General features: G+C 47.2%; 3 protein-coding genes across 3 annotated transcripts in view; 2 read left to right on the plus strand and 1 right to left on the minus strand.

Annotated features, from left to right (window-relative positions):
- Nucleotides 1–3,751: 3,751 nt before the first annotated feature.
- On the plus strand, nucleotides 3,752–5,476 carry plekhf1 (pleckstrin homology domain containing, family F (with FYVE domain) member 1). The gene is made up of 2 exons (XM_066656437.1): nucleotides 3,752–3,993; nucleotides 4,594–5,476. Exon 2 carries the CDS (start codon nucleotides 4,602–4,604, stop codon nucleotides 5,460–5,462), a length of 861 nt encoding a protein of 286 aa, XP_066512534.1. The 5' UTR covers nucleotides 3,752–3,993; nucleotides 4,594–4,601; the 3' UTR covers nucleotides 5,463–5,476.
- A 41-nt stretch (nucleotides 5,477–5,517) lies between these two features.
- Nucleotides 5,518–12,532, minus strand: LOC136678385 (ribonuclease P protein subunit p29-like). The gene is made up of 7 exons (XM_066656438.1): nucleotides 12,506–12,532; nucleotides 11,890–11,942; nucleotides 10,955–11,178; nucleotides 8,564–8,638; nucleotides 7,894–7,955; nucleotides 7,591–7,692; nucleotides 5,518–7,215 (listed from the first exon to the last, which is right to left on the minus strand). Exons 1-7 carry the CDS (start codon nucleotides 12,510–12,512, stop codon nucleotides 7,079–7,081), a joined length of 660 nt encoding a protein of 219 aa, XP_066512535.1. The 5' UTR covers nucleotides 12,513–12,532; the 3' UTR covers nucleotides 5,518–7,078.
- Nucleotides 12,533–13,114: 582 nt separating this feature from the next.
- The window catches only part of shcbp1 (SHC SH2-domain binding protein 1), a 30,876-nt gene continuing 29,136 nt past the window's right edge, over nucleotides 13,115–14,854 (plus strand). Inside the window, 2 exon segments of the mRNA XM_066657409.1 lie at nucleotides 13,115–13,376; nucleotides 14,780–14,854. The exon segment at nucleotides 14,780–14,854 is cut by the window's right edge and continues 165 nt beyond it. Coding sequence (XP_066513506.1) covers nucleotides 13,265–13,376; nucleotides 14,780–14,854 — 187 coding nt within the window. The 5' untranslated portion in view covers nucleotides 13,115–13,264.

The following is a 14,854-nucleotide window of genomic DNA, read 5'->3' on the forward strand; positions in this document are numbered from 1 at the left end:
ACACACACTAACATACTGTAACACACTAACATACTGTAACACACTATCATAGTGTAACACACACTAACATACTGTAACATACTGTAATGCACTGTAACACACTCTAATATACTGTAACACTGTAACATATTGTAACACATGCTAATACACTGTAACACAATATGTATTTCTAATCAAACCATCTGTATAAACAGCTGCAGACTCACTGATTCAGTGTCAGAGAATTTAAGTATCTGATTGTTTACATCATAAATAGTGAAATAAACTCTCTCTGTCTATAATCCTGTACACACTCTAACACACTAACTGGAAAACTGTGTTTAACAGGAAACAGAACAAAGATGACACAATGTAACACACTCTAACACACTAACACACTGTAACACACCCTAAGACACTGGAACACACTCACACTCTAACACACTCATACTGTAACACACTGTAACACACAAACACACTCTAACACACACTAACACACTGTAACACACCCTAAGACACTGTAACACACTCACACTCTAACACACTCATACTGTAACACACTGTAACACACAAACACACACTAACACACTGTAACACACTCTAAAGGCGTTGTCTGGATGGCAGCGTCTTGCTCCAAACCCTGTATATATCCTTCAGCATTAACAGTGCCTTCACAGAAGTGACAGTCACCCACTCCCTGTGCACTAACACCCCCACCACCATCCCCACCCCCCACTCCCTGTGCCCTAACTCCCCCCACTACCATCCACACAACTCCACACAGAGTTTCAGACTGTGAATGTGTCAGACACCGGACACTTCTCCACTCCCCCTCAGTGCGTCTGAAATGAACTGAGGCCCAGAGAAGGCAACGTTTCTGGACCCTGTTTATATCTGGGTCCTTCTCTGTGTCTGTGAGGTTTAGCTTGTGTTTGTGGAGGTGGTGATGGACTGTGTTCACAGACAGTGGGTTTGGGGGGTGGTTCTGACCCGTGCAGTGATGTCCTACAGAAACCTGTCTGTGTTTAATTCAGTGCGGTCTGAGGGCTAGAAGTCCACAGTCACACATTCCAGGTTTGGGTCCTTGTGAGATTCTCTGAACCTGCTGATGCTGTTGAAAGCTGTAGATGATAAAATCCCACACTTCTTTCCTGTTCCTTGTTGAAGAATGTTATTCTCAAACCCTTTTCAACGCAGTCTCTCACTGAGCCGTGATCAAACACCAGATCAACTCACTTTTTAAAAAGCAATTCTAAAATACTTATCACAATAAACACGGGTTAATTCTGCTCTGAAATCTGTTTAAAAAGGGTTTTTAAATTTCCCTCAGGGTTCCACAACAGAGAGAGAGAGCGAGAGAGAGAGCGAGAGAGAGAGAGAGAGAGAGAGAGAGAATGAGGAAATGTTATGTATTAGTGTTGACTCAAAACAGAGTTGTAAAACACCTCTGGATTTCGACAAACATAGCATTAAGCACACACACGGGACTTTACAGAGAGAGAGATGACCTTTTTTTCCATTTGAAAATTGTAAAATTAAATTAAATTGAGTGTGGTGTGTTCTCCCTGTGTCTGCGTGGGTTTCCTCCGGGTGACTGTCTGTGAGGAGTGTGGCGTGTTCTCCCTGTGTCTGCGTGGGTTTCCTCCGGGTGACTGTCTGTGAGGAGTGTGGCGTGTTCTCCCTGTGTCTGCGTGGGTTTCCTCCGGGTGACTGTCTGTGAGGGGTGTGGTGTGTTCTCTCTGTGTCTGCGTGGGTTTCCTCCGGGTGACTGTCTGTGAGGAGTGTGGTGTGTTCTCCCTGTGTCTGCGTGGGTTTCCTCCGGGTGACTGTCTGTGAGGAGTGTGATGTGTTCTCTCTGTGTCTGCGTGGGTTTCCTCCGGGTGACTGTCTGTGAGGAGTGTGGTGTGTTCTTTCTGTGTCTGCGTGGGTTTCCTCCAGGTGCTCCGGTTTCCAATGATTCCAGGTAGGCTCTGGACCCACCGTGCCCCTGAACTGTGTAAGGGTTACAGATAATGGATGGACCTCAGGATTAAAGCTAAAACTCTTTCAAAAGCCAAGTGTCCAAAAGTGTGTAGACAGCCCTCTGCACTGACAGAGTGTGGACGCTATTGGTGCTTTTCCACTCTAGGGTCCCTACCCTCCTCCACTGCACTCTCCTCGTCTGTTCCCCTCCTCCACCAGGTGAATCAGGTCCTGGTTCTGGAAGCGGGTTCTTGTTTAGTGGCTGTTGTCTCGTGGTTCGGAGCGAGTCGAGTAGGGACTAAACCGTGGCGTGTAAACCTTGCGGAACAGGACAGTGGAAGTGTGTTCTGTGGAGCGATGGAGTTCCTCTGGGATGAGTTGGAGTGTGTGAAGGACAGCTGCTGAGTTTAATGATGTAGTAACTGAACCCCACACTCACAGAGATCCTGTTTTTTTTGTGTTCACCCTGCACCCGACGTCTTACTGAACCACTGGACACTCGCTGATGAGCGTGTTGTTGTGTGGTCAGGCAGTGAGTCAGTGTTTCCTGTGTGTCATTCTCCCCCTCCCTCCCTCTCACTCTCTCTCTCTCCATTTCACACTATTTCTTAATCTCTGTGGATGTTCCTTTTTATCTGAAACATCTGATTTTGTAGTAAATGCCACACCTTTAGCAACAAAAATAAAAACATAATGATATTAATAATAACACACACTCACACACACATTCACACACACACACACACACACATTCACATTCACACACACACACACACGCTCAAAACTGTGAGTGCTGTGCACTGTGAGGTGTAGTCAGACCTCCACGGTCCGGACCGGTTCCTCCAGCTCCTCCACAGACTCCGGACCGGACTGAGATCCGAGGAATCTGGAGCCGAGTCGGGACCTGGAACTGGGTTTTGTTTCTGAGAGAGGACAGTGCCGAGTGGGAACAGCGCTGCAGGGGTTAGGGAGGGGGTCCGGGTCAGAGGAACATCCACAGAACTCCAGAACCCAATGTTCTCCAGTAGAACATCACCCACAGCTCCTCACTGACTCCGCCCACTTGCCTTCTTCCCTGGGTCAGCGCCGGACCCTCACCCCTCTGTGACCCGTCTCCCACTGCTCCAGGTCCGGTTCTGAGGCTCAGGGGCCCCGGTGAGACCCGTGTTAAAGTATCAGTGCAGTGTGATGTTAAGGTTCAGTGCTGGGTTTATTCTTTCACGAGGTGAGGGAGGTTCATTATAAAGTGCTTCACAGAGTCAAAAGAAACAGTAAAAAACTGTTAAATTAAAAGCAAGAATCAAAAATAGTGCATTAAAAGAAAATACATCAAAAAAGTGAAAGAAAACAGGATTAAAACGATGTAAAGAACTAAAGCGAACAATAAAAGAGTGGAGACTAGGAGCTGCTCCAGAACAAAGAGTGAGGGCCGATTTAAAGCGAGCTGTAGCGCCTCGAACGGGTTTCGGTCTCCGTTTAAAAGCCTCTAAAGTCGGGGCTCCTCTGACGTCCTCGGTTCTGTTTCAGAGTCGGGACTAACTCCGGTTCCTAAAGATCCGAGAGCTCTGCACGGCTCTGACCTCTGTTTCAGATCTGATCCGACACTGTCCCGCACCACGGAGACTCTCTGTTGGACTCTGTTCTGTATCAGACTGGGCTCCGGTGTCAGGGCTGAAGAAGCAGGGGGATGTATCAAATGCCACATAAACACTGATTTATTAAAGCAGCCTTTAGGAAGTGTGTGTGTGTGTGTGTGTGTGTGTGTGTGTGAGAATGTGTGCTGAAGGTCACTAACAGAAATGTGTTTTTCCCTCGATGTCACATCTCTTTTTTTCTAGAATTTCTGAGGTGGTTTAGAAATCCCCGCTCAAACAGGAAATACGAGTCTCCGCCGAGTATAAAGAGTCCACACCTTAACACACCATAGTCACACCATAGTGTGACCAGAGTCACACACCATAACACACACACACACACGCAGAGAGAGAGCGAGAGAGAGACAGAGAGAGAGAGAAATCCTCTGGAGACTCAACAGAAAACAAAAGAATTCAGGTAAAAATGAACATCGAGATCTAATTATATTCTATTCCACTTCAGAAGCTGAGCCCCACGTCTCGAGGTCTTTGGCTGTTTATTGTCTTTATTCACATCGTCTTGTTGTTGTACTTTATCTTAAACGTGACCCGAGCCGTCGGTTCCCTTCGGTTTCATTCGAACTGACACCCTCCTGAACGTTCTGGATTATTTCACAGAACCGACTCAGTGTGGATTTAAGGGTCGTATTGTTGTATATTCCTCAGATTACAGCATTGTTTCTGTAAACATTTACCTGCAGCGGTTTAATCCGAAACCATCAGCTCACGCTCACATCCTCTTCCCCAACCTTTAGACCACGGCTCTTTTGAAAGTGCAGAGGTTCCACGTGGAACCACAGACCCCCAGAGAGAACCGTTTAAAGGCACTGAGGGTTCTACGCTGGTTTTAAGGTGGAGAGTAAATGTAAAGCAGTGTCGGTGCAGTTCTGAACAGAGCCCTGGAAGTGTAGAGCCTTTGCTGCGTTGGAGGGGGCAGTGACCCGTACCGAGGCGGTTCTGGGGCCCGGTCTCAGTGTCTGGACCGGTTCTGTAACTGCTGTCTTTTCTCTATGTCCAGGGGCAGCGATGGCGGTGCCGGAGGACCTGCGCTTCTCCGTGGAGAACCGGGAGCGTATCCAGGCGGTGGAGAACTCGTTCGGGCCGTCGGGGCGAGGCCTGCTGGTGCCGGGCCGCGTGCTGGTGGGCGAGGGCAGGCTGATGAAGCTGAGTCGGCGCCGGCCGCAGCCCAAGGCCTTCTTCCTGTTTAACGACATCCTGGTGTACGGCAGCGTGGTGGTGGCTGGGCGCTGGAACAAGGGCCAGCAGGTGGTGCGTCTGGAGGAGGTTCTGCTGGAGGACCTGGAGGACGGGGAGGACATGAGGAACCAGTGGCTGCTGAAGACGCCGAGGAAGTCCTTCCAGGTGGCGGCGGCGTCTGCGGAGGAGAAGAGGATGTGGATGGAGCACATCGAGAGGTGCAGGGAGGAGCAGCTGCGGCGTCTGGGCGTGACCCCGGCTCGGGACTTCGCCGCCGCCTGGGTCCCGGATCAGGCCTCCGACATCTGCATGCGCTGCTCCGAGCGCTTCACCGTGGCGCACCGTCGGCACCACTGCAGACGCTGCGGCTTCATCGTCTGCAAGAACTGCTCCAAAGCCCGCGCCGTCCTGCACCACATCTCCCGCAAACCCGTCCGCATCTGCACGCTCTGCAAACACGCTCTGGAGGGCCAGGAGCGCCTGCAGAACCCCAAACCGGGCCTCAGAGCCAAGAGGCAGGCCTCGTCCGACTGGAAGACCAGCTCCACGGAGGAAAAGCCCAAATACGAGACGTCCAGCGACGAGGAAGGAGGACCGGATCAGAACCGCGTCCCCACCCAGTGGTTCGGAGAAGACTTCTCCCCCTACTGCTACTTTAACCCCCAGCACGCCAGACCTCCACTGCTCTAGACCAGGCCGGACCGGACCGGACCCAGCAACACTACCCTCCACAGCAGCACTCACCCCCTCAGACGGACCCCTCGGGTTCGGAGGACCCCAGATGAAGGTCTGTGAGGGACTCTGCCTCCGGAGAAGAGGAGGAATCAGAAGCACTAACTCGGCGCAGAGCGGCGTTCTCACCGCGGCCGCTCCGTCCGGACCCGGCGCCGGCTCTCACCGACCGAGCTGCAGGAACACGGCCCTGGAACACTGCTCATAACCTTTCTACCGACACAACACGGGAGCTGAGGGATGAAATACACCTCCACTACAGAACAACCCTGAGCTCCTTTCATAGCGTTTCACTCGAGAAGAACACGGAGAAAAAGAGCAGAAGAAGTGAGTTACTGTAAATCTGTGGAGCTCTGAACTTTTAAAAGCTGGATTTCTACAGAAACAGAGCTGTGGAACCGGACGAACAGGTTCAGATTCACAGCATTTACCCTTTAATCAGCTGCAGTTTCTCAGCCTCTGAACTGAAGGCTCTCGTCTGGAAAACAACAGCCTTTTTGTGAATGAATGTATTATTTATTAGAATTCACTGTAAACACTTTACTTTAAATGAACTACAGAGAGGGAGGAGTTTAATACACGCACTTTATTACTGTACTGTTCACACTGTTAATAAACATGTTATTAAAGGCCCGTGCTGTTTGTTATTCTTCCTCTCACCAGACTGAGATTATACTGTAACTGTGTAAACACACATTAACCTCCAGGGCCTTCTCTCAGTGAGACGGGGAATGTCTGAATATTAAATTCCGAATAAAGTGACGACATTTTTCAACTAAAACACATTTACGTCACACACGTTTAGAGGGTGGTGGTGTGTTAATGTCGTACGATATGTTTATTGTTCTCCAGAAGAGTGTGTGTGTGTGTGTGTGTGTGTGTGTTAATTTCCACTGTGGTTATAAAAGTAAATGTCCGCCACAGACTCAGTCACTGCAGTCTAAAGACACACAGCGCCCCCATGTGGACACACAACAGAACTGTAATTAAACCTCCCACTGCATTTACACTTTACACAGCTACAAAATAAACTCAGAGCTACAGCTGGGAACAGCACACGCTTCTTTAACTTATTCCCACACTTTACACACCCTTCCTTCGCCTCCTCTTACTTTTCACAAAACCACACTCTGTTTAATTACAGAGCCACAGTGTCTTTGATTTGAAGCAGTGAACAGCGCCCCCTTGTGGAGCAGCTCCTAATGAGGGGGGGTGAGTGGGACGTGAGCTCGTTTTACATCTGAACAAACAGAGGAAAGGACTCGTAAAGCGTAGGAACAAACTCATGGCCACGGTTAAAAATAAATAAATCAACACTGCCCCTAGTGGCCGAAACCGGAAATCGAAAACTGCTCTGAAAAAAACAAAACTCTCAATGAAACGCTTAAATCTCACATTTTTACATTGCGTCTGAAACTGAACCAACACCAGCGCCCCCTTGAGGCCAAATCATAAACACGGCGCAGTCTGAGGAGTAAAAGACAGAAACAAGGCACTGAAACGTCTCGGCGCTGACGGAGAGAACCGCAGGTCCGTTAACGGAGGAGAGGAGAGGAGCTGTTTTTGAAGTTTTTTCACAAGTCGATGGTTCCTTTCTGTTTGAATTTTTTGGCCGATCTCTCGCTGGAGCGCAACTCAAACTTACTGCCGTAGATGTGTGTGATGAAGTCTCCGATTTCCACACGGAACACACTGTTCCTCTTCGGAATCACTGCGAGGAAACAAAGAAATATAAATAACGTTAGAAACAGCAATGTTCCAATCAGACGTCGTGCCCCCCCCCTCTCTGAAAAACACAGTCCAGAGCCGTTTTAAAGTCTCTAAAGGGTTTCATAGTTTTGAGAAATAAAGATTATAACCCAATAATAACCAACTGTTTAAACCATTTTCTGCTTCACATCTTTGACTACATCTATTACTAATGATAACATCATCCTAACAACCACCTGGAACACCAGAGTACACAGAGAACGTGTTCCCCTTCATCTTTCTCCAGTAGCTTCACTGAAGAACTCTGTGCTTAGAGTGAAACCCCAGAAAGAGACGCCCTTTAAACCTGAGAGGAACAAACGGAACGAGCTCTTACCCTTGAGTTTGTTTTCTTTGGTGATGATCTTAAAGACGTGCTTCAGCTCCTGCACCAGGATCCCACTCGCCCCGACGTACGACGGGCATTTGGACCGCACCACTGCGAACACAATAACGGAAACAGGCCCGAGGGGAAAGTCAGGGCTCCACTCCTCAAACGAACAGAAATCTGCAGATGTTCTGAGTGGAAGCAAGGGACGCGTGGAGAGGGAGCTGTCCCCTGTGGAGGACGTGTCCTAACTCTCTCTCTGAAGACATTTAGAAATTAAATTAAATACTTTTATTTACAGAAAACACCGACCTGTTAAAACTGCGCCGTGGAAGTCAGCTTTCAGGAGTTTCTGCTGAATCATCTGAGGATTACTGCGCATCAGGAGAAACACATACAGACCACACCATATCACTGTGATATACAACACACACACACACACACACAGAGCAGGTGTGATGTGGTGGTGGATCATTCTCAGCGCTGCAGTGACACTGACGTGGTGGTGGTGTGTTAGTGTGTGTTGTGCTGGTGTAGAGTGGATCAGACACAGCAGTGCTGCTGGAGTTTTTAAACCCCTCAGTGTCTGGACTGAGAACAGTCCACCGACCAAAAACATCCAGCCGACAGCGTCCTGTGTCACTGATGAAGGACTAGAGGACGAGCGACACACACTGTGCAGCGACAGATGAGCTACTGTCTCTGACTCTACATCTACAAGGTGGACCAACGAGGGAGGAGTGTCTCACAGAGTGGACAGAGAGTGGACACAGGGTTTAAAAACTCCAGCAGCACTGCTGTGTCTGATCCACTCTACACCAGCACAACACACACTAACACACCACCACCACGTCAGTGTCACTGCAGCGCTGAGAATGATCCACCACCGCATCACACCTGCTCTGTGGGGGTCCTGAGTGCTGGGGAACAGGGGGAAGGGGGGGGGGGTAACTATTTGTGTGTGGGGTCATTCTGTCCTCACCTTCCCGGTCTGAGGTTACACAGCTCCACCACGTACTGCTTCCACAACTCGTGTAACGGCAGGAAGAGCTCATACCTGCACAGACCCCCACCAATCAGAACAGATCTCATTAGCATGTATTATAACCACAGCCGTTTAACCCAGGGCTGACATCTAATAAACACCACAAAGGCCTCAGAAGAGGAACTTATGACGAAGATAAAGATGAGATACGGACCCTTTAATGCGTCAGTATTTAAAGCTGCAGCCAACAATGTTTACGTTACAAAACGGACTCCAAAAAGAGTTGGGACACTAAACAAATTGTGAATAAAAACTGAATGCAATGATGTGGAGACGGCAAATGTCAATATTTTATTCGTAATAGAACATAGATGACAGATCAAACGTTTAATCTGAGTTAATGTAACATTTTAAAGGAAAAATATGTTGATTCAAAATTCCACAGTGTCAACGAATCCCAAAAAGGTTGGGACAAGTAGCAATAAGTTGCTGGAAAAAGGAAATTGAGCATATTACGAACAGCTGGAAGACCAATTAACACTAATTAGGTCAATTGACAACATGATTGTGTATAAAAAGAGCTTCTCAGAGTGTCAGTGTCTCTCTGAAGCCAAGATGGTAAGAGGATCACCAATTCCACCATTGTTGCGCAGAAAGATAGTGCAGCGATACCAGAATGGTGTTACCCAGCGTAAAATAGCAAAGACTTTTAAGTTATCATCATCAACCGTGCATAACATCATCAAAAGATTCAGAGAATCTGGAACAATTGCTGTGTGTAAGGATCAAGGCCGTAAAACTCTACTGGATGCTCGTGATCTCCGGGCCCTTAAACGTCACTGCACCTCAAACAGGAATGCCACTGTCAAGGAAATAACAGAATGGGCTCAGGAATACTTCCAGAAAGCATTGTCAGTGAACACAATCCACCGTGCCGTCCGCCGTCGCCAGCTGAAACTCTACAGTGCAAAGAAGAAGCCATTTCTAAGCGAGCTCCACAAGCTCAGACATTTGCACTGGGCCAGGGGTCTTTTAAAATGGAGTGTGGCAAAATGGAAGACTGTTCTGTGGTCAGATGAGTCACGATTTGAAGTTCTTTATGGAACACTGGGACGCCATGTCGTCCGGACCAGAGAGGACAAGGATAACCCGAGTTGTTATCGACGCTCCGTTCAGAAGCCTGCATCACTGATGGTATGGGGCTGCATGAGTGCTTGTGGCATGGGCAGCTCGCATGTCTGGAAAGGCACCATTAATGCAGAGAACTATGTTCAGGTTCTAGAGCAACATACGCTCCCATCTAGACATCATCTATTTCAGGGAAGACCTGCATTTTTCAACAAGATAATGCCAGACCACATTTTGCAGCAATCACAACATCACGGCTACGTAGGAGAAGGATCCGGGGACTGAAATGGCAGCCTGCAGTCCAGATCTTTCACCTGTAGAGAACATTTGGAGCATCATAAAGAGGAAGGTGCCACAAAGAAGGCCCAAGACGATTGAACAGTTAGAGGCCTGTATTAGACATGAATGGGAGAGAATTCCTATTTCTAAACTTGAGAAACTGGTCTCCTCTGTCCCCAGACGTCTGTTGAGTGTTATAAGAAGAAGGGGGGATGCCACACAGTGGTAAAAAATGGCCTTGTCCCAACTGTTTTGGGATTTGTTGACGCCATGAAATTTTGAATCAATATTTTTCCCTTAAAATGATACATTCTCTCAGTTTAAACTTTTGATCTGTGATGTGTTCTATTCTGAATCAAATATTAGATGTTGGCACCTCCTCATCATTGCATTCAGTTTTTATTCACGATTCTTTCGTGTCCCAGCTTTTTTGAATCCGGTTTGTAGTATTTTTTAAACTTATTTATCCACAATTTTTGCTGAAAATATTCTCCACTTTACTTTTTCTGCTCCATTTTCACACGGTGCCCACAGCCTCTTTTTATAACAGGTTTAGTACAAAATCTCTGACGCATCCCGGCCTCTAGGTGTCAGTATAATGTCTGCCTCAGGAATTCTTTTACAAAATCACTGAGTGCACCTTTAACCATTATTTCTGCTGTTGCGAGTGTGACCCCTGGTGGTTGGTCATGATTTTACAGGCACCAGGTTTTGTCCTGAGGCCGATGTCACGGTTAAACTGTGAATAACAACAAAGATTAAGGCAATAAACTCAAACGGCTCTATGTTTGAACTCTGTTTAAAACCGGTTTAGCACAGAATTTCTGAGACACCCCGGCCACTAGCTGTCAGTGTAACAGCGGATCAGAACATGGAGATGGGTCAGTGGAGAGATTTAAAGGAGGTGAAGATCCAGCAGGGGTCTGAGCACAGGGTCTTCACTGTATGTGGAGTAACAGTGCTGACTTGTGTAATACCTACTTCTGATGTTCCGGTTTGAGCTGAAACACTTTCAGTTCTCTGCGTTCTTTAGCGTTGAGGCCCTTGGCTCTGCTCCTCTTGCCCCTGGTTCTCGGGGGTCTTTCGTACTGCAGAACCACGGCTCTGCGTTGGAGGACGTCCTCTACGAACTCATTTTTACAATGAGGGAGACAGCTCTTCAGAAAGGCACTGGTGAAATTCTCCGCCAGTCTGCCGTACTGAGTCTGGACACAGAGGTCAGAGGTCAGAAAAGGAGGGGGGGGGGGGTCACAGAGAAAGAGCCTCAGATCTAGGGTCAGATTCACAGATCAGTTTTTACAGGATTTCTGCTGTAAATAAATACACAAACATTTCAGAAGTGTTATTCCTAATACACAGCGCCCCCCGCTGGTCAGACCTCTCTAAGCCCTCCATCATGATTCATCAACAGTCCGTACAAAGTGGAAACCTGAGTGCAGTGGACGAATCAGCTTCAAAAAGAAAAAAGCTCCACCCACCAGCATCTTATTAACATATTATTTACATGAAGCACACCAGCCCTCGTGTGCAACGCCAGTAAACAGATGGAGTTCAGAGGCCTGTGAGCCACTGTCTGCACTCGTAGGTGGAGTTTGAGGTGGAGCGGTGAGTGCACTGTGCCCCCTTCTGACCAAAGTGGATAGAGTTAAACTGAGGGCAGTGGATTAGAGACTGTTGCTCCGCCCACTGTGTTTATGGTGGAGTTTTTAGGTCAGATCTAATGAGCCAGGGAATTTCAACCATGTTCTGGAGGATTCTGACCAGAGCTGTAAACTGAGAACAGCAGACACAGGACCCTACGGTCAGTGAATGGTCAGAGACTCTGAGCAGCTTCCGGTCAGTTAGTGGTCAGTTGAGAGTCATGTCTAAAATCTAAGAGCTCGGTGAGTTCCTGATCGTCTGGATTCGCCGGTCACCTGAACTCCCATTAGGTCTCCTTCATCCGGAGGAATCCTGGACAGCACCAACTCTGAACACAGAAACACACCAGTTAATAAAGTGTCCCTTCAGCCTGGCCTGCTCCTTGAGTGAGGCCCAGCCAATCAGAACAGAGCTCATTTGCATATATCAGCCTGTTTAATTTTGAGGGATGTCTCTGAGAGATCACGCAGAAATTAGTTTTGAATAACACCACAAAAAGCTTCATATGTGGATCCAAACTCTAAGGACTCTGACATCAACCGTTCCACCTTAAATTTTACAGCTTCCAGTTCATTTCTAGGACGCGTCTCCAGCGCCGCAATGGGACGGCTACTAATTTAAGGTGGAACTGACAATTAAATAAATATATTTTCAATAAATTAGTTTAATGACACACTATTTAAGGTGGAACTGGATGATGCAGTATTTAAGGTGGAAATGAAATCTCCAATAAAACGCTCCGTAATAAACGGAATAAACGGCCCTCTTCTGTAAATCAGACCACAATCAGAACCCAGTTAAAGTCTGAAACAGTAAATATTCTGGAGTCTACTCAGAGAAAAAGGGCTTAATTCAGATGATTTTATATTTTAGAGACCCGTAAACACTCACTCTCCATGCTGCTGCTCTCAGGGCGGAACGACGAGGGCCGAGTGATGGATCAAGGCTCAGTAATCAACCCCAGCTTCACCGATCAGACGTTCATTAAGGCTTTTATTTTAATAACTTAGAATCCTACAAAGTACTTAAATGATCACACAAATAATAATAATGAATAATAATAATAATTAGAATTATTAAAATAATACAAACTATAAATCCTTGTAATAATGTATTCTGTTAAGTTAAAAATATAAAGTTTAATATTCAGTTTCTGTGTCCAGTCACACCATGAAAATCAGCCCTTTTTATAAGTTTTAAATCTCGGGTGAGAATCAACAAAAGCGTAAACACTTTGTATGTATTTTATTAGTTTGTGGGTTGAAATGTGTGTCTGTGAGGGACGTTCGGGAAATATAAAGTTATTCATAATTTCCAATGACATTTATCAACAACAGTGGAATAAAACAGAAATAAAGAAAGAGAAAACTTTAACGTTGCTTCATTCACGCAGTTCCAGTTTCGGGGTGTGTCTCTTTAAGAAGAAGACGCGCCTCTAAAAGACGAACCTCCTTCTCATTGGTCCGTCGTTTCCAAACGCGGCTTCCTATTGGTCCGCAGCTCTGCGGGTAAAATTCGAATGAAGGACTGAGAGCCGCGGAGTTTATTTACGCTCTTCTACATTTACGGGGTTATTTCCTTAAATTAACGCGTTTATTTCACATTTTTAAACTTTCAACATTTAATAACCCCTCACTGAAGCTGCGTGTGATGTCTGAAGGCGGTGGAGTGTGTTCAACTGAGGGCGAGGAGCAGCGGAAGATGGAGGAACTTCAAGCCGAAAATAGCGCACCCAACCAGGGATTCAAAACACTGCACAGCGGTACGGCTTCTCAGGTTTAATTTACATTTATCTAACTCTAATTCGCTTTATTTCATAATCATGGAACAATAACAACACAGAACACTGATGTAGATACGATGTCACAGAAAGATAAAGTGTTTAGAACTAGATTGAAGTCTTAATTTCCACCTTAAAATCCTCGCGCCTGAGGCCTTTAAGGTGGAATTGTAAATTCCTGTAGGAAATGGCTTTAGCTGTGATTCCATATAAAAATAAACTCAATCTCAGAGTTTTATAATCGAACAGATTCCCAGAGCAGTCTCTGAACCCGCTCCAGAAAACAGTGGACGAGTTTATAGAATGTTCCAGTTTCTCCGTTTAGAAGAGTCCACTGTAAACGGGAGAATATCAAAGGAGCGTCCATCAAAGGGTCAATCTCTGGAGCAGAGAAGGGGCGTGGCCTCCACTCAGATGTAATTTTTGGCCCAAATAAGGTACCTCTGCAGTTCTTTTTCAGCCGCTGTTGGGCCTGGAGTAACGGGGTTGGGTCGGGGTGAGTCCGAGAGCCTCAGCGCAGCCAAAGATCCACTTTAAATGAGCCAGAGTCCACTTGTCGTTACCCAAGTCAAGCCCGGCCCATGTCTCACATCACACTCACCGGTCACGTCACTGAGCCGTAAGCACCAAACGTGAGACAGACGCGTCTGCAATCTGGGCATTGGGCGCCAAACTCTGTGAGAGTTAGACAGTTGAAAAAGAACATTTCTCAGTGTGAGATCTCAGAGTTTGGATCTCTCACAGTCACCCGTCCACAACACTGCAGGAGACTCAGGGACTCAGGGAGAAATCTCAGTCCGTGTCGAACACCACTGCCGAATGAGCCTGACCTTCCAGCCCTCAGACGGCTCTGCAGGAAAAAAACTCATCACGCTGTGATTAATAACTCCCCAACTTCTCTGGACCTGAGCTCATCTCGGAGAGTCAGAAACAGATTGGACATGTGCTGTGCCTCCAGGAGGGGGCATCAGTGATCTGTGTTGAGATGGATGCTGGGGTTTTACAGAGACATGCTGCCATCGAGGTGACGTCTTTTTCAGGGAAGTCCATGGTTGTTTCAGCAGGAAGGTGCCAGGCCTCCCTCTGCGTCTTCTCCAACAGCGTGTCTCCGTAGACACCGAGAGCTTCAGTGTGAGCGGCCCACCACGGACTGTGGAGCAGCTGGAGTCTCGTATCGAGAGAGAACTCCACTCACAAACCTGCAGCGCTGAGTCTCCTCAGTTCCCAAACGCCCTCACAGCGTCAGTAAAGGAAAGGGGGTGGAGCTCAGAAGGAAACTCACCTCCGTAGTCGTCAGACTCTAACTGTGTTTTGTAGGTTGTAAAGTTGTGGTAAAGTAGAGAGAAGTATGTGACAGTCCCCTGTGTGCCCTCTGCTCTCTTCAGATCAGTTTCAGAGTGAAGAAGGTGAAGAGGGTGAAGATGCTGATGCTGATGAAGGTGATGCTGACGCTGATGAAG

This window comes from Hoplias malabaricus, chromosome Y (genome assembly GCF_029633855.1).
Source record: "Hoplias malabaricus isolate fHopMal1 chromosome Y, fHopMal1.hap1, whole genome shotgun sequence".
Lineage (NCBI taxonomy): Eukaryota > Metazoa > Chordata > Actinopteri > Characiformes > Erythrinidae > Hoplias > Hoplias malabaricus.

Excerpts from the sequence above, each read along its gene's own strand:
- plekhf1 (XM_066656437.1), top strand. The coding sequence starts at position 4,602 with ATGGCGGTGCCGGAGGACCTGCGCTTCTCCGTGGAGAACCGGGAGCGT.
- LOC136678385 (XM_066656438.1), bottom strand. Across the intron at positions 11,179-11,889 it reads GAGACCTAATGGGAGTTCAG|ACTCAGTACGGCAGACTGGC; the intron begins GTGACCGGCGAA and ends CTCTGTGTCCAG. Across the intron at positions 7,216-7,590 it reads CAAAGAAAACAAACTCAAGG|TGATTCCGAAGAGGAACAGT; the intron begins GTAAGAGCTCGT and ends GTTTCCTCGCAG.